This window comes from Schistocerca nitens, chromosome 1 (assembly GCF_023898315.1).
Source record: "Schistocerca nitens isolate TAMUIC-IGC-003100 chromosome 1, iqSchNite1.1, whole genome shotgun sequence".
In the NCBI taxonomy this organism is placed as follows: Eukaryota; Metazoa; Arthropoda; class Insecta; order Orthoptera; family Acrididae; genus Schistocerca; species Schistocerca nitens.
The window spans coordinates 350,286,752-350,312,991 of NC_064614.1; the positions used below are offsets into that span (position 1 = coordinate 350,286,752).

Here is a 26,240-nt window from a genome sequence, read left to right on the forward strand (position 1 = left end):
GGAGGTAAAATAGTCCCCCATTCGGATCTCCGGGCGGGAGCTACTCAAGAGGACGTCGCCATCAGGAGAAAGAATACTGGCGTTCTACGGATCGGAGCGTGGAATGTCAGATCCCTTAATCGGACAGGTAGGTTAGAGAATTTAAAAAGGGAAATGGATAGGTTAAAGTTAGATATAGTGGGAATTAGTGAAGTTCGGTGGCAGGAGGAGCAAGACTTTTGGTCACGTGAATACAAGGTTATAATTACAAAATCAAATACGGGTGAGGCAGGAGTAGGTTTAATAATGAATAAAAAAAATAGCCAACTAGCTCTACAGATGACGAAGAAATTGATGAAATGTATGAGGAGATAAAAGAAATTATTCAGGTACTGAAAGGAGACGAAAATGTATTAGTCGTTGGTGACTGGAATTCGAGAATAGGAAAAGGGAGAGAAGGAAACATAGTAGGTGAATATGGATTGGGGCTAAGAAATGAAAGAGGAAGTCGCCTGGTAGAATTTTGCACATAGCATAACTTAATCATAGCTAACACTTGGTTCAAGAATCATGAAAGAAGGTTGTATACATGGAAGAAGCCTGGAGATACTAAAAGGTATCAGATAGATTGTATAATAGGAAGACAGAGATTTAGGAACCAGGTTTTAAATTGGAAGACATTTCCAGGGGCAGATGTGGACTCTGACCACAATCTATTGGTTATGAACTGTAAATTAAAACTGAAGAAACTGCAAAACGGTGGGAATTTAAGGAGATGGGACCTGGATAAACTGAAAGAACTAGAGGTTGTACAGAGTTTCAGGGAAGGCATAAGGGAACAATTGACAGGAATGGGGGAAAGAAATACAGTAGAAGAAGAGTGGGTAGCTTTGAGGGATGAAATAGTGAAGGCAGCAGAGGATCAAATAGGTAAAAAGACGAGGGCTAGTAGAAACCCTTGGGTAACGGAAGAAATATTGAATTTAATTGATGAAAGGATAAAATATAAAAATGCATTAAATGAAGCAGGCAAAAACGAATACAAACGTCTCAAAAATGATATCGACAGGAAGTGCAAAATGGCTAAGCAGGGATGGCTAGAGGACAAATGTAAGGATGTAGAGGCTTATCTCACTAGGGGTAAGATAGATACTGCCTTTGGAGAAAGGAGAACCACTTGCATGAATATCAAGCGCTCAGATGGAAACCTAGTTCTAAGCAAAGAAGGGAAAGCAGAAAGGTGGAAGGAGTATATAGAGGGTCTATACAAGGGCGATGTACTTGAGGACAATATTATGGAAATGGAAGAGGATGTAGATGAAGATGAAATGGGTGATATGATACTGCGTGAAGAGTCTGACAGAGCACTGAAAGACCTGAGTAGAAACAAGGCCCCCGGAGTAGACAACATTCCATTAGAACTACTGACAGGCTTGGGAGAGCCAGTCCTGACAAAACTCTACCATCTGTTGAGCAAGATGTATGAGACAGGCGAAATACCCACAGTCTTCAAGAAGAATATAGTAATTCCAATCCCAAAGAAGGCAGGTGTTGACAGATGTGAAAATTACCGAACTACCATTTTAATAAGTCACAGCTGCAAAATACTAACGCGAATTCTTTACAGACGAATGGAAAAATTGATATAAGCCGACCTCGGGAAAGATCAGTTTGGATTCCGTAGAAATGTTGGAACACGTGAGGCAATACTCACCCTACGACTTATCTTAGAAGAAAGATTAAGGAAAGGCAAACCTACATTTCTAGCATTTGTAGACCTAGAGAAAGCTTTTGACAATGTTGATTGGCATACTCTCTTTCAAATTGTGAAGGTGGCAGGGGTAAAATACAGGGTGCGAAAGGCTATTTACAATTTGTACAGAAACCAGATGGCAGTTATAAGAGTCAAGGGGCATGAAAGGGAAGCAGTGGTTGGGAAGGGAGTGAGACAGGGTTGTAACCTCTCCCCGATGTTATTCAATCTGTATATTGAGCAAGCAGTGAAGGAAACAAAAGAAAAATTCGGAGTAGGTATTAAAATCCATGGAGAAGAAATAAAAACTTTGAGGTTCGCCGATGACATTGTAATTCTGTCAGAGACAGCAAAGAACTTGGAAGAGCAGTTGAACGGAATGGACAGTGTCTTGAAAGGAGGATGTAAGATGAACATCAACAAAAGCAAAACGAGGATAATGGAATGTAGTCGAATTAAGTCGGGTGATGCTGAGGGAATTAGATTAGGAAATGAGACGCTTAAAGTAGTAAAGGAGTTTTGCTATTTAGGGAGCAAAATAACTGATGATGGCCGAAGTAGAGAGGATATAAAATGTAGACTGGCAATGGCAAGGAAAGCGTTCCTGAAGAAGAAAAATTTGTTAACATCGAGTATAGATTTAAATGTCAGGAAGTCGTTTCTGAAAGTATTTGTATGTAGTGTAGCCATGCATGGAAGTGAAACATGGACGATAAATAGTTTAGACAAGAAGAGAATAGAAGCTTTCGAAATGTGGTGTTACAGAAGAATGCTGAAGATTATATGGGTAGATGACATAACTAATGAGGAGGTATTGAATAGAATTGGGTAGAAGAGGAGATTGTGGCACAACTTGACTAGAAGAAGGGATCGATTGGTAGGACATGTTCTGAGACATCTAGGGATCACCAATTTAGTATTGGAGGGCAGCGTGGAGGGTAAAAATCGTAGAGGGAGACCAAGAGATGAATACACTAAGCAGATTCAGAAGGATGTAGGTTGCAGTAGGTACTGGGAGATGAAGAAGCTTGCACAGTATAGAGTAGCATGGAGAGCTACATCAAACCAGTCTCAGGACTGAAGACCACAACAACAGAACAACTCAGGTCACTACGGCAGTATACAAATTCTCCTTATCAGCACCGAATTATTGGAGTTGGATGGAATTTGGTAGTTATATTTTCAGCTAGAGTTAAGAATCCGAGTGTACCTACAAAATTTCATCCAACTCCTGTACATTTGAACTAATAGAGAGAATGTGTACTCGTATACTGTTATAATTAGTGTAGTTACTTATTCAAAAAGAAAAACTAGTCATTATCCTACATAAGAAAGAAAGACTTTATTGGACATTATCACTCTTTTTAAAAATAAAATGTAATATAGCTTTCATCATGATCCAGGCTAAGAACAACAATCTTTCCATAGTAGCACCATAGGTACAGAAATATTCCATTACTGTGCCAGTTGGTCTTTGGTATAGCCAACCAAATCAGTACTGACGTGACGTGAGATGTGAACAAATGTGTCCGTCGTTTTTAGCTTAGCTCGTTGGTCACCGTGTCAGGTAAAGCTAACGCGGACCTGTATGCTATAATGTATGAAGCAAAACTTTTCCTCAAGTAAATAAAATGTGAATATCTTTCAAATAATGTGAAAGCTTTTGTAAACCAGAAAATATCGAATATCCTGTTATACTGTGGTAAAAAACTGTCAAATTTCTTCGAGAAATCCTCGCTGCCGCTTGGCGATCGGCCTAAGCCCGAAACTACAGTAGTTACTGCTGTGCAACAAATAATTGATCCAAAAAAATTTCTAGTTACAGCTTTTTCTTCAGTGACATTTACGAAGACAGCGGCAGTGCTCTCCAACGATTGTGTACAAAACGATGAAAGATCTTGTGTTTACGTATTTTTCTGTTTTGCAGAAAATGTAGCTTTACGATCGAATCCGGTAGTTTGCGATCATCCTGACCTTAGTGTGCCAGTTTCCAGATACATGTACCAAGTTAAGCTATTTGCGTGCAGAGTGCTGCGGTCGGTGGAGCGCTTCAACCCCGTGTCCGGCGTGTGGGAGTACGTGGCGCCGATGCGAGAGGCACGCATGGGTCTGGCGGCCGCCCAGTTCCGGGGGCTCCTCTGGGTGGCCGGCGGCATGAACGGCGAGCGCTCGCACACCATCACCGACACCGTCGAGTGCTACGACCCCCGCAGCAACGCGTAAGCACACACGAACTATTGACACGCCGAAGTACGACGCGGATAGCGATGAGGCTGTTGACAATCACAAAAAACTCACAACTTGATATTTGTACGAATAATATTTATTACCCCACACAGACAAGCATATTGCATTGCAATTCTGGCGAATACACTCTTCCAGATATCCCATTACATATGACATTACGTCCAACGTTAGGACCATTTTATTCAAACAGCAACATTGTTTACGGTCGCCGAGACATGTTATGTCTCTCGTGTAGCATCACAGATAAAATCGGAAACTGATGATGTCATAGTAGAGGAGAAACAAAAATAGTGGGCATAAACAACAAAAGGTTTGCCTAACATGCGACACAGTGTGACAACGAATTCTAGGATTATGTCACGTTTCCACTTTTATGGTACTCACGGTTTATCACTCACATAACCAACTTGTATACTCAGTTTAAGTTTGAGGGTCTTATTTTCATCAGATATACAAGGCTTGACTTTTCATTAATCCTGTAGATCAAACCTGCGAGAACTGTTACGTGACATTTGTATTCAGTGAGAGAAATAGCTTGTATGAAAAAAGACACTTGTAATTGGTTGTATAAGATGACAAAATTATTTCGAAACTGTTAGATTTTTCATTACCACGGTTCCCCACGAAACAAATAATTGCAGTTGTTCCAGTTCCGAGGGCACTTCAAAAAGTAAGTCACACGCTGTTATGGCAGACCAAGTAAATTTTTTTGAATGGTGCATTATACTTTGAAGTGAGACTGATACATGACACTGTATTTCATCACAATCACCAAGCCTCTACAAACAACCGTCGGAACGTTCTACCAACCGTTCATTTCCTAGACAACATAAATCCGCTCCTCTGTCACCAAAATACCGACATGGTGTGGTACAAGGTCTGAATTTCCTGACCAGCGACGCCTACGAATGTGCGGATTTGGTTAAATTTCGATTCCATTTCATCACGGTTCGGGACGACACAGCAATGTTTCATACATCACCAGTATTTCACAGTGGATCTGTGTGAAATTTAGACGTTTTGCTCACAAGAATAGTATCGTCGAGCGCACTGCAGCTTTGGAGAACGTTTCCAGTTGCCGGACAATTTCCATGGCACACTGTGATGTACTTGTTATCCATACCACAGCAGAACTATGTTTACAAGAAACCAAAATACGAGTACTTCCTTTTTCGCCGCTTCTGTGAACTATCTCATTTCTTATCAGTACACCTAATTTTCAATACTCTTCTGTAGTACCACATCTCAGATGCTTCAATTCTTTTGCGTTCAGGTTTCTTCACGATCCGTGATACATTACCAAACAAAGCCGTTCTCCAGACGTATATTCTCATGAATTTCTTCCTGAAATTAAGGCCGGTGTTTGACACCAGCAAATTTATTTTGGCTAGCAATGCTCTCTTTGCCTCTGGTACACTTTGCTTCGTCCCTCATGCGTTATTTTGCTTCAAAAGGTGGCAGAATTCCTTACCTTCATCTACTTCATTACATTTTTTCGCTATTCTCACTTCTCCTACTCCTCATTACTCAATACTTCTTCGGTTTACTCTCAACCAATATTTATACTCAATAGACTGTTTATTCCATTGAACAGGTCCTGTAATTCTTCTTCAATTTCACTGATGATAGCAGTGTCATCAGGAGATCTTATTATTAACATCCTTTCACCCTCAATTGTAATTCCAATCATAAACCAATCTTTTAGTTACATGATTGCTTTTTTGATTATCATTATTATTATCGTATGCATCAATTACAGTAATACACATAACCAAAACAAAGAAATATATATAAAAATGAACATGTGAAATTATTCACAGTATACGTGATTTAAAACGGCTCAGACTACACTCGGATGTTGATGGACTCGATCCAGCGGAGAGCCTCGTGAGATGCTTGATGTAGCTTCTCAATACCACCAGGGAAGCGTCTGATTGGACATTCATTCACAATGTGGCTCATTGTTTGAGTGTCAGCACAGTCACACACACTGTCACTTGAAAAGCCCCACTTGTGCATGTTCAATTTGCACCTACCCTCTTCAGTCCGATATCTGTTTAACTGCACCCACATCTCTCCTGGTTGATGGAAGCCTGGAACTGGAACTGTTGGATTGTCTACAAGTTCGTGGTTTCGGGATCTTGTAGATTGCCACTCACGTTTCCACTCTGCCTCCTGGTCGAATCCTGTGCATACCATTTGGACTCTCTTTTCCTATGCTGGTCTTCTAGATTTGAGGCGTTTCCTGGCCAGTGATATCAAATCGTCATGAAGACGGATCGAGTTGTTTTCAGGAACTTGCTGACAGAGGTTGTAAAGAGCAGCCTTTCGACGGAGGTCTGGTGGACAGATGTTTGAAAGCACTGGTAGCCAGCAAGTAGGTGTAGACCGGACTGTACCACGAATTACTCTCATAACTGAGTTCAGTTGGACGTCTACTTTCACTACGTGGGCGCTTCGGAACCAAACTGGTGCACAGTAAGCTGCTGCAAAGTATACTAGTGCAAGGGATGCTCCTCGGAGAACTGATGTGGGTGCTCTCCGTGTACTGCCTGCCAGCCTTCTCACAAATGGTGTATACATTTTACAGCAGAAGCGAAAGACTGCATCCCTGTCTTACTCCCTTCTCAATCCGAGCACTTCGATCTTGGTGATCCACTAATATTGTTCCCTATTGGTTCTGGTAGATAATGCATGTGACCCGTCTCTCCCTATATCTTACTGCTATTCTCTTCAGAATTTCGAACATATTGCACTATTTGACATTGTCAAACGCTTTTTCCAGGTTGACAAATCCGATGAACGTGTCTTGATTTCTCTTCAGTCTTTCTTGCATTATCAACCGCAACGTCAGAACTGCCTCCCTGGTGCCTTGACCATTTGTCAAGCAATGTGCTTATAGTCAAAGCTATGACGTGTGACTGGGCCTAGTTCAGTTAAAAGCTAAATAATAGTCGAATTTTATCTATAGTTACTCAAAGAGATGGCCTCCAGTTCCGTTATGGAAGATGACAAATTCCTCCATAATTTTTCTTTCCTGTACGGTGAGAATGCTCGATGAGATCACCAGATCAAAATGCACAGGGCTTGTCTATGTGGGACCACAGAGGAGTTAGGGAACATCAGTATAAAATTCATGACAGATGCATTTGCGCCAAGATGCTGTTGCAGATGGCTCGAAGGTCACAAAAATGGTTCAAATGGCTCTAAGTACTATGGGACTTAACATATGAGGCAATCAGTCCCCTAGAGTTAGAGCTACTTAAACCTAAGTAACCTAAGGACATCACACACATCCATGCCCGAGGCAGGATTCGAACCTTCGACCGTAGCAGCAGCGCAGTTCCGGACTGAAGCGCCTAGAACCACTCGGCCACAGTGGCCGGCGAAGCTCACAACCGTGATACATCAGCAAGGGGTAAGTGACTGGGAATGTATTCCACCGAGTTGTACCATATTGATTGTTGTGGAGATAAAAATAACCTGCGAAAGATTTCTGGACATTACAACTGTTATGAACATGAACGACTTAAATTCGGCGCTGTATATTTCTCTCGAAATCTTTTCGTGACATAATGTGACGAAATCCATTCCCAGTTTAAGATTGTTGAACATAAGGAAGAACGCGGTCATAGAGCGTTCCCAGCTGTGCCGTAATGTTTGTCAGCAGCGATCTAAGATTACCACTCGGTTCCAGATTAACATGGCTGTTAGCTCGGGTGGTGTTTTGTTTGTTAGTAATTTTCAGCCACCTCGCATAACATTGTTGAATCAGGTGTGCGGAGGCTCAGCAGCTTGACATGGCCACCAGGTGGACGATGTCGGCGCAGCTGCGGCAGCCGGTGTGCTTCTCGCGGCTGCTGTGCCTGCAGGACACGCTCTTCCTGGCCGGCGGCGCCACGCGGGCAACTCGTGATGCGCCCATCGGTAGCATCGACAGCGTCGACGTCTGGGACCCCACGCAGGGCCGCTGGTGCGTGCGCGCCAAGCTCTCCGTTCCCCGACACGGACACGCCGTCGGCTACATAGGTAAGTCTTGATGATTTCCTGCCGCACTCATAAGCCTCAACTAAGTAGCCACTGCTGAAGCAACTGTCGTAATGTGCAGCCAATAGAAACACCCTTGACACACACAAACTCTCTATCTCTCTCTCTCTCACACACACACACACAATATATTTGTCACCCCTTCAAAACAAAATGCTTGTCCTTTTGGAGTACTGTGGGCAGTGTCACCCACTACCGCCGTTGTAAGTCACGACAGTGAACGGTTGTATGTGAGTCACTCGATTGCCTGGAATTAGTTACACTCATGTTCAGAAATTAAGGATAACTGCAGAATGTGGTGCCACACAACGTGGCACTACACAAAACTGGCGCTAATAGCGTAGGCACATAGGGAACACACACGACACAGATCTGTAAGTCCACGGTATTGGTGATAAGTTTAGAAAATCGTCCCAAAACACATTTGCTACAAAACGCCACTATTTTCTGCGCATGTACCCCGACGTCAATATGGGATATGATCACCATGCACAAGCACACGGGTCGCACAACGGGTTGGCATACTCTGGATCAGGTGGTCGAGCAGCTGTTGGGATACAGCCTCCTATTCATGCACCGCCGGCCGTTGTGGCCGAGCGGTTCTAGGCGCTTCAGTTTGGAACCGCGCGACCGCTACGGTCGCAGGTTCGAATCCTGCCTCGGGAATGGATGTGCTCAGAGCCATTTGAACCATTTTGAACCACTGTTCCAGTGACCATTTACTGTGTTCTTGACGCCAGGCTTTACGGACTCTCCTGTGACCAAGGGTCAGTGGAATGCACCTTGCAGATCTCCGGGCCAATAAACCATGTCTGTTCAGTCATCTGTAGATTGTGTGTCCAGAGCCAACTGTTCCAGAGGCTGCGTTAAGGTCCCGAGCAGGGCTACCTATAGTACTCCGTGGCCATGTGCGGGCACTGATGGTGAGATATTAGTCTTGTTCTGGTGTTGTACACTGTGGACGTACCGTACTGTAGTGCCTGCATACATTTCCTGTCTGCTGGAATCGTTTCCATAATCTTGAGATCGCACTTTGTGACACACGGAGGGCCCGTGCTACGATCTGACGTGTTTGACCATCCGCCAGTTTCCCTAGTATTCTACGCCTCATAACGTCATTAATATGTGTTCTTTGAGCCATTTCCATCACACAGTCACCATTAGCACGTCTGAAAACATCTGTACACTTACTCGCTGCATCATACTTCGACATGCACCAACACACTTCTGCGTATGGGAGTGCCGCCCACCAGAGCGTTGTTTCACCATGTATCAGCATTATCCTTAATTTGTGAGCATGAGTGTAGTTACATGGGTCGAGATGAAGACTCGAGAGAGGGACAAAATAGCATCATCGTGTTTGGATGGACCCACGATCACTCCATGAATGAAGCTGCCCGATTTGCTGGTGCATCACCGTGAGTTGTCCAATGTGTCGACAAGGAATGGTATACCACTCGCAGCTAACCAGATTTTTGTGAACAGTGTTATATCCACGGTGCTATCATAATGTGTGTGAATCGGAAAAACTGTGAAGGCTGATCTTAACATTACCCGCGAAAGGCAAAGCTCCAGGCCCGAGTCCCGGCTTAGTACACAGTTTTTAATCTGCCAGAAATTTTCAGATCCAATATTTTTTATAATTCTCTTCGATAACGTAACACGTTGAGACATCATGCTGTACCGTAATGACGTGGGATTAGCCGCCTTGCGAGGAAAAGTGTAACACGGAGTTTGATATCACAATACGTTCACCAGTGTTACTGGTATGATATTCTTCCACTCTTGGCGCAATATACAACGTGTATATCGTCTGTGATAAGTTAAAATTTCGTGCCAGACAGAGTTTCGTACGGTGATCGTTGTTTCTTGACAGCAATGCTCTTGGTGCTGACTCACCTGACAACACCTCACTGAGACCCAAAGCTACAGGCTATCGCTGGCTCCACTCTCCTCCTTCCAAACCCCCACACATCTCTTCTCTAAATGAAGTGGAAGAAGCTTCCACAGACACCTGGGTAGAGTGAAAAATTACGTATAATCACGGTCGCAGTGGTGGGGTCCTAAACTCTTATCTTCCCTCCTTCCTCCCTTCGTGGTTTTGTAACTTTTAGTTCAGTGAAATTATCCACTACATTATACCTTCCGCGGGCGCTGATGAAGGATTGTACAGGGTAAAACCAAAACTAACTAACAAGATTCCAGACATTGTTCAGGGATATTTCCTGAAAATTTTGGCGCAATGGACCCGTAGTCTCTGGTGGTTTATTACAGAGTAATTGCATTCCGTTTGATTTCTTACAACCATTCATCTTCCTATATGTACTTCGTTGAAAATATCTCAATATCGGTTCGAATGTTGACGACATGCACTGTGTGTTTTGTTTGGAAACAAACTTGTTCCATTCACTCACGGTACTTGCTTTTAACAGTAATGTCCACTTTACCCTTCGCCCTCAAGCTTGCATTTGGAATTGCTCATTTCTGTCTCTGGTTTGTTTTTTCGACAGTGCTGGCTGTGTGTAAACAGTGATACACTGAAGTATGAATAGTCTTACTGACGAAAAATTAGCTGAATGGCTTCAGTGAATGCAAGTTCCCGCAGAAAAGACAACCGTATCGCTGTTCCTTTGCAAATATCTGAGACTTACGTGTATTATCCGAAGTACATTTTGGTTTCTTTCAAAGAAATAAAGATAACTGGAATGGCAAACCGTACAAAGCGTAGTTACATTACTAATTTGTAACGAGTCCCTGCAAAGGCACCAGTCCATCGTAACATCATAGAAAATATCCCTTAATAATCTTCGAAGATTTGTCGCTGGACATCGGGTTCATTCTGTACAAGAGCCTCTGTAAAGTTGGAGCTGAAATAGGAGGGACACGCTGGTCTCAGATGTTCATCAATAAGCCTATATCAGACATTTTCATACGATATTCGTATATTCCAAAATTATTTTGAAATTGCTGGTACTGTCATCGTTTTATTTTCATAAAATATTTGTTATGCTGGATCTTAAATTACGTCGTATGACCGACAAAGGTTCACTCCATGGAAAGTAGGAAGCATAAAATTGTCCTCCAGCGTCAAGAAACAGATTGGACTCTCACTGTGGAGACATCCACTGCTTTTTTCATGTAATGTACGAGCCAGAACTTTCAGAGGTTCTTCAGAGACGATCTCTGGCGGCTTCTAACGGTGTAATTGAATTTCGTGTGGTTTCTTCCCATGGTTAACTTTGTAAGTCTGTTGCACTGAAAATTAGCGCAACAGTGCAAATGTCGATGATACATGTTGTGTGTCTTGTTTGGAAACAAATGTGTTCCATTCGCTTACTTCCGAGACTCCGATTGACCTAGTTGCTAGGAATATACTAGCCAATAAAATTTTACTTTATTTTGTAACAGGCATGAAAACAGCTAATATTTATGTTTTCGAGTGTGTTGATAACGAAACTATTAATGAAAATGCAAGATTATCTCTCGTTTTGAAGTTATGATAGCTTTATGCTATTGCCGGTATAAGCTTATGCATTATTTACCTTGGTGTTATCCTTCGGAGGAAGGATACTGAAGGCGCAACCGCTTTGCCTGGCGTTTGTAGTTTTCTACTGGTGATCCCCTGGCTAATGTCCAGCAGTAGTTGGCTAACACTGATGCAGTCCACTTTTCCTGGTGTCTCATTTCAATGTGCTGATGGAGGCGTTCTTCGTGCCCGTCGGTTACAGCACCAAAGTGATCAGGAAAGAAGTCGTAATGGGAATCTAGAAAATTCAACTTTAAAGACATGTTGCACCCCAGTCTATTGTAGAAATGAAGAAGATTTGCTACAAGATCGTTATAGTTTTCTGCCCTCTTATTTGCTAGAAAGCTTATTGACGTTTGTAGAAATGCATCGCCACTAACTTTTCATCACTTGTCAGAATGGTGTTGGAATGTTCATCTTTGTACAGTTTGCGTACCTGGGGACCAACATAAAGCCTCTCTTTTATTTTCGCTCCCTAAGTCGTAGAAATTTCTCGCGCAAATACAGAACTGTTTTCCCAGATTTGCCCATGGCGTTAACGAAGTTTTTCATTAGGCACAGTTTTAAATGAAGGGCAAGGAGAATTATGTTTTAGGATTCGACAAGTGCTTCGTACATAACATTGTGAGGTCCTGGTTCAAGTAAGTGACGCTGAGGTCTATCCTCCTTTCTATAATGAACTGCTTTGACGTGGCTCTCCCAGAGGCATAAGAAGCGACAGAATTTGGTGGAGCCGTGTTGTACCCAAAGTAATATAGGTGTGACTTTCAGATCCTCGGAAATCTATCATTGAAACTTGTCATAGTTCAATCACAGTAAAATAATTGTTTCATAATACATAATTTTCTTTCATGTAAACTGCATACCCGATCGGAATTGACGGTAACACGTTGCCATTATGGAGTAGCACTCATTTGAGACTTAATTTAGAGGAGTCTCTAAACAAGCTCCAAGGATCATTTTTTATAGTCAATGCTTACAGCTGCCATTAGTCCCTATACATTATTACAAAATACAAAGTTCTTTTCACTTTCGAAAAATGGAAGGAATGGCATATGGCAGTTACGAAACTCTGTCACATTTACCGTCTTATCAGAACAATTCCATTGTTGTGGTCTTGACCCCACGAGTCAGATTTACCTTTCGAAATTCCAGATCTCTCACTAGATCAGTAAGTTCACACTGTGTTAGTCAGTATCTTTATATATACTGTTACACACAAATCAGGATCTTTCGAAGAACTGTGTTTTTCAAAGTGATGGTGCAGCACTAGTGTCACTACCATTCTCGTATTATCACTATCATGTAGGGAAGGAACAGGCAGCTTGTCTCCGTGAGGCAGTGGTCGCATGGTCAGCGGTATGTTAGGACTTGTGAAATACCACGTGATAATAGAGTTATCATACAAAAGTAACAGTCATTCACATGGTTTGATGATTCTAGCAAGATCATGGATATAGCAAAGTCCATGGAAGATCTTTTGCTATTCAGCCACGAATGAAGACTCGAGACACAAGATATGCAACATACACGAGGAGCCCAGGGCTTATTCTGGTCACCGATTTTACAGCCAAAGTACAGTCTGTACGCCTTCCTAATATATGACGTTATTGGCCTCCTCTGCAATTTCAGTATAACCTGTCTGCAAATGTAGCAAAAATTGTCAGCACTGTATACTCGTGTGCGAGGCATATTGAATTACAGGAATTACAGTGACCTCAAACAATTCAGTGACACGTTCTTCCAGCACTCAAAAAGAACACAGCTTGTAACACGAAAATACGCTTAAATGAAACATGCTCCGCTCCTCCCTTCCTCTTCCCTTCCCTTTGTTTGCTATAATCCCGCGCTAAAAACAGCGACAAAATGCACATAGCTATTGTTGCCTGAAACTACATCACTCTGTCTACCAACAGCGGGGTTTAGAAGTTTATATGGCTAGGGATTGACACTGATCGCTAATGGAATATAATTATAATGAATTGCACCCCTTTTAATGATAGCCCATTCGAGTTTTTCACTGTCGTTTTCGTTATCAGTGTGGTCGACATAGTCAGCAAACATTTACTTCGTCCCAGTTTCATTTTCACTGTTGACTAGTGTTTTCGCAGCCGAGGAAGCAGTAGCACATATTTCTGGAATTCTTGAATGTGTAAGACAATCGATAGTGCCGATGTAACACTATACCATGATGCCGGCCGCTGTGATCGAGCGGTTCTAGGCGCTTCAGTCCAGAACCGCGCTGCTGCTACCGTCACGGGTTCGAATCCTGCCTCGGGCATGGATGTGTGTGATGTCCTTAGGTTAGTTAGGTTTAAGTAATTTTAAGTTCTAGGGGACTGATGACAACAGATGTTAAGTCCCTTAGTGCTCACAGCCATTTGAACCATTTATACCATGACCATGACGGAGAAAATTTTGGCCGGGCAGGGTGGCCGAGCGGTTCTAGACGCTTCACTCCGGAACCGCGCGACTGCTACGGTCGCAGGTTCGAATCCTGCCTCGGGCATGGATGTATGTGATGTCCTTAGGTTAGTTAGGTTTAAGTAGTTCTAAGTTCTAGGGGACTGGTGACTTCAGATGTTAAGTCCCTTAGTTCTCAGTGCCACTTGAACCATTTTGAACAAAATTTTGAACAGTTGCTGTAGGAAACAGTTCTGCATTTGGCGAAACAGACTGAATACAACGTGATAAAAGTGTACGTCTTGTCTGAGGGTTGTTGCATTACTTTGTGTTGTGTATTGTACGTTTTGATTATTGCATATTACAGGCCTCTTTACTGTTGTGGAGATATAAGGGGCGATCAAAAAGTTTCCGTTTGAGAGCGTTGCTGCATAGTATATGCAAGCTAGCGCGACTCCAATGCGGGTATATAAATAACGACATATAGGCGAAGGGTTAGCGTGGCCTCGAACGGAATTTGTTTGATCGCCCCTCATAACTTCACAAAAACGGAGGTGATTGCAATAACACACAGAATAAAACATAATTACATTATTACTCTGTAATGATTTGCCGGAGACCGTGATTTTCTTACTCCAAAATACCCATGCGGCATCACTGAACAACCTCTGGAAGTTCGTCGGTGGAGCTCATATTTAGCCTGTACATCAATGATATGCCACTAAACATGACAGATGATTCAGATATTTTTCTCCTTGCCTATAACACGTGTGTCATTGTGAAAGACTTCGACGTTTATGCAAATGAAGTAACCAACACGATAGTCGGTAACATCAGCACGAGGCTTTCAGAGAACAGATTAACAATTAAATATAATGCATGCAGTATGTGTCACGTAACTCTCATGAAAGCGAAATATTTTTGACTTAAAGTGCTCAGAAGTCTGATGTAGTCAATTTTAAATTTTTAGGATTGGGAGTTGATGAAAATTCTTCTTAGAAGTATTGTATTAAGATATTGTGTAGAAACTGATTGCTCCTATCTCCACTACAAGAATAATGTGTGTCTGATTCTGAAACGCGAAGGTTTGTTTGCTTTCTTACTTTCAGTCTGTTATCTCATATGATGATATATTTTCGGGCAATCCTGTGCACTCAGCAAGATAATTCGTAGCCCTGTAAAGGGCGATCAGACCGATATGCGGGGTCATTTAGCAAACGTCGTGTAAGACATTGTTCAGGTGGTTGGGAATTGTAACTCTGTCATCGATGTACACATATTCCATCGTGGGATTTTTTGTTCACAATACTGAACCATACAGAGGAAACTTCAACATTCATTCAATGAACGGGAAAACTATATGTGCTTACATAACACCTCCTAAAGCACTGTACAGAAGAGTGCAGGTTTCATTTTCAGTAGGTTTCCAGCGGATCTGAAAGGAAATTAATATAAAGCCCCGGTTCCTAAGTTGTCTTGTAGCACTTTCATTCTATTCTGTACAGCAGTTTCTCGCAGTAGTAGAGAACTTTTCTCTGTAATGTGTTATTTATTGGTAGACTACCTGAGTACCCACTGTTGCCTAGTTGTGCTTTAATTCCAATCTCCTGTTACTCTATTTCTTTCTTTCCCCTCTCTCTCTCCATTTCCTCCCACATTTTCTCTTTCCACCTCCTCTTCCCCCCCCCCCTTTCTGTCTATCTGCTCCTCCCCACTGCATCCATCTGTTTCTGCCCCCCTCTGCCCATCTGCTCCTCCCCCTCTATCTCCTCCTTAATTTTCTCCTCCCCTCTCTTTGTCCATATTTTCCTCCACCTCTTTCTGATGATCGCTTCTTTCCCTTGTCCCTGTCCATCTCCTCCTCTTTCCCTCCCTATCTCTCCCTCTCCCCTCTCTCTGTCCACATCCTATTCTACCATTTCTGTCCATTTACCCTTTCCCTCTCTCTGTTCATCTCCGCCTCCCCCTATCTGGGTCCATCTCCTTCCCCCTCTATGCCTGTCCGTTTGTTTCCCTCTCCTTGTCCCTTCACATCACTCCCACCTCAATAGGAGGTTGTTGGTTCTTGCCCCCCCACAGTATTCTTTTCCATACAGTAAGTGATACTTGTACCATGTTTGGTTAAAAACGATCCATTGGTTTAGGAGGAGATCTGGAACATACCTAAAGAAAATTTTGTAATATGTATGGCTTCTCTAACAACTTTATCTGTATTTTTGTGTTTTATTAATTTTTTTAGTTTTTTTGCTTATAAAGTCCAGGATCTGCTTCCAAACCCCTGGATTGATTTCAACGAAATTTGGTACAGAAGCAACAGTCCTCATGAGTATCAGTACTGTGGGGTTTATAACCATGTACCTCCAATAGGAATACAGAAATGGTAAAACAGTGTTTTTTATTCAGTCCCTGTTGTATAGGCTGCCCTGCACAACAGGCATGTTGTGTGAGAACATTATCTGTCAGCCATATCAACCTGCCTCACAGGCAGTCTACATGTCAAGCAATAATCAGTTTTCCAGGCTCTGACAAGTAGGTTGCCATGCATGACAGGTGTGTTATGTTGGATTAGTATCTTGGAGTAGAATTGGCTGTGAAATAGACCTCTTTTGCATAGTGGCCTGAACATCAGGGACAAATAAATTTTCAAGCTCCTGATATCTAGCGCGTGCTGTAGGACAGGTGTGTTGTGGGGTTAGTCTCATCCTGCTTCACTGAAATACATTGCAGGGGTTAGACTTGTCGATTGAGTACTGGAGACAAAGAGAGGGGGAGGGGATGAAGATAGCGAGAGGCTGGGGAGGAGACAGACGGGTAGAAGTGGCAGGATGAGGTGGATAGATAGAAGCAGGAAGAGGCAGACACAGAGAGGATCTTGTATGTTCAATATGTGTGTCTAGTGCTCGCACAGGCGAAGTTGCAGCGAGATGGCTAGTGAATAAATTAAGAAGCTAACGTGGAAAGCATTAAGATTTGATAATCTCGGGCATGAGTAGTAATTATATTAAGAGTGTCGGTATGCCGTCCGCAGGCACGCACCTGCTGGTGGTGGGCGGCCTGACGACGGTGTACGTGCGCGCGCTCAGCTCGGTGGAGGCGTTCTGCTGCGAGGCGGGGGCGCGCGTGCGCAGCGTGCCGGACCTGCCCGCCGCCGTCGCCGGCCACGACATCGTCACGCTGCCGCCGGCCGCGCTCATGTGAGGCCGCCCGCGATAGGTCTTCGCTGTCTCACTTCATAAACAAATATACCTTTCTTAAAATCAACCAGTTTCGTGTGTTTACTGTGAAGGAAAGAGTGCAGCCCGCTTCATATGAGCTCAGCATATGTATTAAACGGTTTATGTTTTTCGTACCCCTCCAGGTAGGAGAAGGAGAAGCAAGTCTACATCTACATCTGCATGACTGCTCTCAAATTCATACTTACGAGTCTGTCAGAGGGCGCATACAACTACTCTCAGATCATTTCCCTACCGTTACACTCTCAAATAGCACCTGAGAAAAATCAACGTCTTAATCCTATTACACGAAGGTCATTTCTCCTTCTGTGCATGGGAGTCCGCGAAATATTTTGGTACTCGGAAGAAAGCATTGGTGATTGAATTTGCGTGGAAAGATCACACCGCAACGAAAAACCCTTTGTCTTAGCATTTGTTCTTTTCCGCACCTAGGAGATATCTTTTCTAATACATTTTGCTGATCGTTTCGATGTTTTGAAGAATTTACTAGACAGTAAACGGCAGCATCATCTGCAAACAATCTATGAGAAATGCTCACATTATTTCCTAAATCGTTTACTTAGAACAAGAACAGCAGAGAGCCCATAACATATTCCTGGCGAAACCCTGATAACACTTCCCTTTCACTAGATGACTTCATGTCAGTATAAACAGTGGCCTTTCTGACACAAAATCACGAGTCCAGTCGCACATCCGAGACGATACTCGATGTGCATGTAATTTCATTACAAACTGCTTTTCAACAATGGTGACAAAACCCTTGTGATAATCTGGAAACATGCAAACGGTCGATAATACTCATTAATTTGTCTGTATGTAGTGCGAGTTGTGTTTCACAAGAACGATATTTTCCAAATCCACTGTGATTATCATTCAGTAGTTCGTTTTCTGCAAGGTGTCAAACAATATTCGAACACAGTGTATGTTCGAAAATCCTACTACAAGTCGATGTAAATGACATGAATCTTGTACAGCAGACTAACACTTTGAAACGTTTATCAAGACTAAACATTAATTACACTTTTATAAATTTTTCTGTACAAGTGGACGATTTAAAAAATATGAAACTACAATTTTTCACAAGATCCATTAATATCGGTAAATCGAATTTAAAAACATAAAATTAAAAATCATTTAGAAGAACCATACATTCACAAGACTCCTCGTAAGATTTCTAAATACTTAAGACACTGATACAGGTCCCCTTTTTGTTTTGAATCACAGGAAAATCATTTAAACAAACTCCATGAGCAGTCAATAAAGAATAAATTTTTGAGGGACCAGTTACACACCTTGAAAGCAAATAAATATTCAAAACTTATGAGACAAACAAATGCAGTGAAACAAACAAATGCAATGACAGTGGTTTAGACTATTAGAAAATACAAGGCTCCACTCAAGTACGGTAGTGTCCCATGACCGAAACTTGGTAAACACAATGAAGCCGCCCCAGTCCATTGCGGGCCCAGTATTGCTTACAGTCATGGCTCCCCCGTTGGTGCCAATTGACATTGGATCATTTCAAAGCCAAACATTTGCTGGACCTCCAATGCCCATCCTACACCTCACAAGCGAGACATTGCTTTACATAATCTGAAAAGAACTATAATTAACATTTGGAAAACAAAAGGCTTACAACTGAAAGCCACCACGAGTCCCAGGTTAGAAGATAATTTCAATGACACCATTAACAAGGATTCCCTGATTCTCGATTTCACTCATTGTAGTAATCACAGGACTGTTTTCATGATCAATTAAATAATCATACAATATTATATCAAACCCATCTGGTGCTAGCAGCAATCATTTACAAATTTCTGTGTCCTTAGGCCAACAAGTAGTACTCGATACCAAAACATCGTCGGCGTTAATTTCATAGCGTGCATAATTTGTTTTTCTTATACACTAGTAACTTCAGCCAGCCCATGGCGGACGTTTATCAACGCTTCAGAAATATTGGATGCAGGAGTGTTCAAGTTAATGTACCAAATCAGTCCTTCGCAGGCTACGAATATACTATCGTATTACTCCTGCAAGGAAGCTCAATAATCTTCTCCGTCTCAGTTCACAACTACGAGACATCCTCATATGCAGATTAAGACACCAATCCAGGTAAACACTGACATAGCCCAAAATCGAAACCGTTGTTACTCGCCGGACAATTACTTCAACAAGCCAGCACTACTCGTATACCGGGACATCATTACGTTGCCGCACCGGCCTCCACCACTCGACTCCGCACTGCCAGCGCATTCCTTCTCTTTACGACTCCCGGTGGCGCCACCAGCGCGGGTCAAGGAGTGGGTAATGCGCGGATATGCCACTCCCCGGCACAATCTATTACTTAGCGGATTACTTCTGTTACCTGTGATTCGTATTAATACGACCTGTGCCACTTTCAGTTTTTAGCCACGGATCTTTCGTCTATCGGGCGGTTGTGTACGATTGCTAAAAATTTAGGTACCACAGCATAATTGGTTTATAATCTGGCCCAGAAGATTGTCCGTTATTACGTGACTCAATTTACTTTGATTTGTGGCCTCATATACAAAGAGAACATAAATTCCGCCCACAAAATTTCGGAGTTTGTTCAACGATGTTCTCAGTGTGTTTTGGTATAAGGGGCCCTTTGTCTCCGATGGTTCGTTAGGAAGTAATTGCATTTCTCTTGGACTAGAATGGACTGCTTGCGGTGGTCTCTTTTCATGACCATCACGGTCATTAGGCCTGATACCAATGGACATCATCGTCTGGAGGTCAGAGGAAGGAAGAGTTTAGTCTGCAACACTCCCGCTGATGGGCTCGGTTGCTATTACCATCGCAGCTGCGGAAGTAGTTCACCAAGCTCCTGGGATTCTTGAGTGTGTGAGCCAGTCAATGGCGCGTCGCTTTTAGTACAATACCTCTCAGGTATTTTTTATGTACTATACTCTGCACTTACATAACAACTGAACACATTGTGAAAAAATTTTACTTTGTTTCTGAGGGTTGTTGCATTAGCTTTTATTTTACGTTCTCGTAATCGCAAGGTACAGGCATTATTACTTATGTCAGAATCAAGGTTTATTTGGTGTAAGAAACCGATTAACTCATAATTGCATTAGTACTCTGTAACGAGCCACCGGAGACCACGGGTCCGTTATACCAAAATATCCAGAAAATGTCCCTGAAAAAATATGAAATTTTGTCTATGAACTTCGAGTTTTCTTGTCGGAATCCCACTATCGCAGTATCTGTGAATACACTGATCAGGGGAAACATTTTAACCACTTCTTCACCGCCTGAAAGCGCATGGCTGTGTCATTCTGTGAACACCCGCAGAGGTACGAAGGGTAAATGACAATTGACGGGGAGAGAATGAAATCATTCGCTATTCTTCGTGTGCGGATGACGTGACGATTTTGAGACTGAGACCAGTAGACTGAACGTGCATCACGAAAACAGCGATGATCTTGGAAACCTCACTTGCCACTGTGAATAGTACGTATCCAAAGTGTTAGATGCAGTGAACGAGCAAGTAGACGAAGACGTTTAGCGTCCTAGTAGCCTCCAAGAAGGCGGGACGCGAATTTGACCGCTCTGTGAAAGGCAGTGGTCTACATCAGACAATCTGAACACGACTGAGCAAAATTGTAAATTACAACTGCAGTGGGTGCTGCGAGGCTGTGAATTGGCCATGTAAAAATCAAAACAAATTGTCTGATCGGATGAATCTCGTTTACTCTTAATTTATGGTGATGAACATGTCATTATACACCATTGAATTCTGTTACCCTTGCGTCGTACGGTGCTGATGACCGCGCTGTTGTGCACCATTATCCCCTAGAATAACGACATGCGCTGTGGACGAAAACTGATTGGTAATTATGGAACTGTTTTAAGGGGGGAGGAGGACGAGTATACGGTTCGTCCAACTTGGCCGTTGGGGGAAGGAAAGGACATTAGGCTTTAACACCTCGCCGACGACGACATCTCTGGCGGGACGCGAATTTAACACCTCTGTGAAACAGTGGTCTGCATCATATTTCACGTTTCTGATACGATACATGAAGTTGTTAGCTGGGTGATGATAGTGTCCTGCCTGATCTGTGTAGATTTTTCTGAATACCTTCGTGTATTCTATTTGGAAACATAAACTGGAAACAACAAAGCAACCTTAGACCAATGCAAAATAGAAAATAGCTTTCTTCAAAGTTTAATCTACTGTAAAATTTATAAATTCCTATTAATTGATCCTTGATAGGACTATTTCATACTCGTATTTACGACTGAAAAGCAAATATCCTACACTTCGTTCCACTGAAGTGTGTTTAGTAAAAGTCAGTTTCCGGCAGGTGACGCCTAAAGATTGCCTAAAAGTCTTAAAACAGATTCGTAAATATGTGAAAGTAAAAATTCAGTTTGTCTGCTTATCAACCTTAGATACTTACAAAGTTCACAGAGGAGAAATTCAGAATGGCACTTATATACGTTCAAGTCATAGTGTTAAGTAACGTACAAAATATTTCTGAGTATTTCACACATGTCTCATCGTCAGCTCTTTGGTTGCATGGGTGCTAGTAGAATGAAACTATTACCTCAGGTGACGCATTTGCCAACACAGTGACGAGTACGGCATTTTACGGACATGCTGTCAGTGGTATCACAGCACATCATGTTCACAGATGAAGTGATCTTGCAACCTATTACCTTGAGACAACGCGACTGTGTTCGTCCTCTGATGCCAGAGCATAAAGAGCCCAGTGTTGCATGTGTGGTATTGATACAGCAGAAACATCATTATCCAGGCAGAAGACTGCATGCCATCAGAACAAAATACATTGCTGGCACCATGACGTGGTTCTGTATTGGGCCTCAAAGCGTAGACGTTATTTGCTTGGCTGTTCAGGAGTACTATTTATACAGAAGACAAGATCATCTACAACAGGAGCATCCAATTCCTGAAAATTCGAGTGCAAGGCCAGTCACATGTCTTGGTTGTCATTCCAGACTAAACTACCTGCTGCTCAACGACCTCTGGATATTCAGGTACATACCATGCAAGGTGACGTGCCTGCTAATGTAGGGTGATTCAGATACCCCTACTGATAGGTTTTATGCAACCCGTAACACATTCAAAAGCCACATGCGAGATTTTCATACTCTCTCGCTTATTACCTGCAAAATATTAATTCTGCAGAAAAAATGAACAGGATCTTTTTGCCGGAAATTTAAAGTAGTTAAATTTTGTTCTGGGATACGTTTTCGTTGGAGGTCACGATTTTTTAACTATTCAAGAAAATCACGTTTGGATGTCACTCTTGTACGTTTTTCTTGAATAATTCGAAGACTAAATCCTCTAGCTAAAACAGTCCTGTTCATTTTCTGCTGTAGGATTAATAGTTTGTACGCAGTGAGCGAGAGAATATGAAAATTTTGTGCCTGATATTTGAAGGTGTTGCAGGTTGCTTAAAATACAGCAGTAGGGACAGCTGAATGACACTGAGCATTAGCTAGATGTTAGATTGATATGATTTACTTCGAATAAATAGGGGAAAACTTTTGGATTGCCCCATGCCTTGCACCTTATGCTTAAGGTGAATTTGTCGCTGCCTACACAGCATGATAGACCATTGAATGTTTGTTGGAAAATGCAACTGTCGTATAGAGAACGCATTATAATGTTATACTTGCAAATTACTTGCTGTTCAGAACGGTGAGCTGGAGCTAGAGCTGCGAGACTTGAGCCTTAACGAATGAACTGCATATTACCGCAAATGTCACCCATTTTTGCATTAAAATTTGCCAAACTACGAATGAGTCATTAATATGCCAAGAGAACAACTTCTGAGAAGGTCCTCCTGTTAGGTGTAGCTTGTGGTGGCCTAACCAAAGCGCACCTGAAAATGTTTTAACCACATACAGTAAAATAATAATCGCAAACTGAGATATTATCCAAATGAAATGACAGCAACGCATTTTAAACCGAAGGAACGATTCAAACTGTATCTACTTTACATATTGGTTTCACACTGCACAGAATTTTCTAAATAAGATATCACTAAAAAAAATTCTATAATCCACCTGTGCATTCTCGTGCAACCAAGCGGTTGTGTAAACCTCATTTCAATTTGTTGTTCTTTGTGCTGCTGGGTTCCTAAACATTAGATAATTTTAGCGGCTTTATAAAACGGCACGTAGGTAATGTCAGTCCATCTGCGGACCGACAGTACAGATTACGTGATGGTCAAATGAGTGTTGTGTATATTTTTTAGTGTTGTGGTAGGGTTCCCCATCAAACAGATAGGAGAGAAATTATTGTGCCAAGAAATGAATTGTCCATTGCACTTTTGCTATCAGAGTGCAGCAGAGACCATATAATCAATATTGGACTCAACTTTGAAACGTCCCCTTATAAAAATTATACATGACTGTGCTTAAACTGACACACAATATTTTTTAGCGCAACGCAATCTGACTTTCAATAATCCCAACAAGAGAATGGCCCTGACTAAATTAACCTATACGTTTCACAAATCGCTTACCTCACAAAAATCTTCGTTACTCGAACTACTGCAATACAGCGAGCGCCACTACTGCCATCTAAATAAAAGATTCAAACTACTGAAGGCACTAGCTACTGATAGGCATAGTTAGCAAAAGAAAGATTTTGATAGAGAACAAACAATGTATTTACGTTAATAGTGTTCAAAAGTCATAATACATATATCAGTCCATGATATCCAATATTACAAATTTACTCTTTCTGATGGACACACGTACAGATCGTCCGCTCTCAAAATTCCGCCATCTTTCTCCCTACATCCACCACTGCAGGCGGCTCACCTCCAACTGCGCAACGCTACGCGCTGTTAACAGCCAACTGCCCAACACTACAATAGCAAATTCCAACAATGCCACCAAGCCACAGACTGCACACAGCACAGCCAGTGATTTTCATACAGAGCGCTACGAGGCGGTGGCCTTACCAATATAAGAACCTAAACAGCCTACTTAGAACTTTATTTTCACATTTCCTTTGTTTCAGCTATTTACAGAGCATCAAACATTTTTGTGAGCGATTTGGCTCAAACCATTTATTTTATTTTGATACCTACGGTGTTTGTTTAAATTTTGCTACCCACTTGTTGGGAGTAACAACGCTGTAAAGAGCTGTAGAGCTCGATAATACCACGATCCATCCTCCATTAACACTACTCCATAAAATTATATTTGAGACTCAGCAAAAAGAAATAGAATCAGATAAATTTAATAGGGAATTATTAAATAGTATGAGACGCAAGGACATTAGTGCATTCAATCGACCACACCAAGAAACAGCGAAAAAATGTTAATACGAACTCTAAGTAAAGTAAGTAGAAAAGCTAATAGATTATTACATTTTATGCAAAGAGTAATGGGAAGGTAAAGTTTGATACGAGCGTTAAGTTTTTGCTGATAACCTCAAGGACAGAAAATACTACACAATTTTAATTTCTCTCAAAAATGAGGCCTGTGTACACAAATTTATGAACGGTGTAGGCATATTCGTTGAACTTTTTGAAAGTAAGTGAAATTCAAGTACGTATATTTAAAATACACTGTTGGTTACAAAAATTACAATACCAGGAAAGACGCAAATAATTATATTTTAATTATTGTCCTTAAGTGGTGCAGTAGGAGGAATAGGTAATTAAACTGGTAAATGGTTTTGGGTATATAGGGTGCGAAATTCGCAACACACAACTGACACATGTTGCAGAAACAACAACGGATCTAGCTCGGCTGGGGATCGACCAAAAGTAAGTTTGAATGACAGATGCAAATCCATACTGTTTCAACTAATTACCATAGTTCATTGGTCGTAGTGGTTGTCCAATGGAGACGTGCCAGTCTCTCGACAACCCATGACCAGATGTTTTCCATTGATGAGAGACCGGGAGAGCATGCTTCTCAGGCAAACAGTGCCGTGCGGATTGGCCACTCGGTTTGAGGTGCCACGTCACGGATTGCGCGGCCACTCCCGCCTGAGGTTCGCGTCCTCCCTCGGGCATGGGTGTGTGTGTTGCTCTTAGCATAATTTAGTTTAAGTTAGTTTAAATAGTGTATGAGTTAGGAGCCGATGACCTCAGCAGTTTGCCCCCTTAGTAATTCACACACATTTGAACATTTTTTCAGGCAAACAGTCGAACATCCTTTGTGGGTCAAAATAGCAAGGCAACACACAGCCGTGCATTACCTTTTTTAAAGAAAACGTCACTGAAACTTCGAAAACAGGGCACGACCTTACCATGTCAGAAATACGGCGCATCCTTAAAAATGTGTCCCAATTACAAATTTTAATAGTATCAACAGGCAGCGTTGTAGAGTGTTGGTTCTATGTCACAGTCAAAGAGTAATTGAAACAATTTTATACAAGCAGATGCCTGAGGAATGTTTTATTGTTTTCACGCTTGGAGCGCCACATACGCAAAACGCTGAATACTAACACGAATTCTTTACAAACGAATGGAAAAACTGGAAGAAGTTGACCTCGGGGAAGATCAGTTTGGATTCCTTACAAATGTTGGAACACGTGAGGCAATACTAACCCTACGACTTATCTTAGAAGGTAATTGAAGGAAAGACATACTTACATTTCTAGCATTTGTAGACATGGAGAAAGCTTTTGACAATGTTGACTGGAATACTCTCTTTCAGATTCTGAAGGTGGCAGGGGTGAAATACAGGGAGCGAAAGGGTATTTATAATTTGTACAGAAACCAGATGGCAATTGTAAGAGTCGAGGGGTGCGAAAGGGAAGTAGAGGTTGAGAAGGAATTGAGACAGGGCACGACCTTACCATGTCAGAAATACGGCGCATCCTTAAAAATGTGTCCCAATTACAAATTTTAATAGTATCAACAGGCAGCGTTGTAGAGTGTTGGTTCTATGTCACAGTCAAAGAGTAATTGAAACAATTTTATACAAGCAGATGCCTGAGGAATGTTTTATTGTTTTCACGCTTGGAGCGCCACATACGCAAAACGCTGAATCCTAAGCGTAAAACGTTTCATGTTCTGCGGCTTACTAA

General features: G+C 42.0%; 1 protein-coding gene across 1 annotated transcript in view; it reads left to right on the top strand.

Moving 5' to 3' along the window:
• The window catches only part of LOC126247882 (uncharacterized), a 303,956-nt gene extending 286,803 nt beyond the window's left edge, over nucleotides 1-17,153 (top strand). The window contains exons 16-18 of the mRNA XM_049948519.1: nucleotides 3,760-3,951; nucleotides 7,755-8,008; nucleotides 16,984-17,153. Coding sequence (XP_049804476.1) covers nucleotides 3,760-3,951; nucleotides 7,755-8,008; nucleotides 16,984-17,153 — 616 coding nt within the window. The remainder of the gene's footprint in view (nucleotides 1-3,759; nucleotides 3,952-7,754; nucleotides 8,009-16,983) is intronic.
• Nucleotides 17,154-26,240: the final 9,087 nt, after the last annotated feature.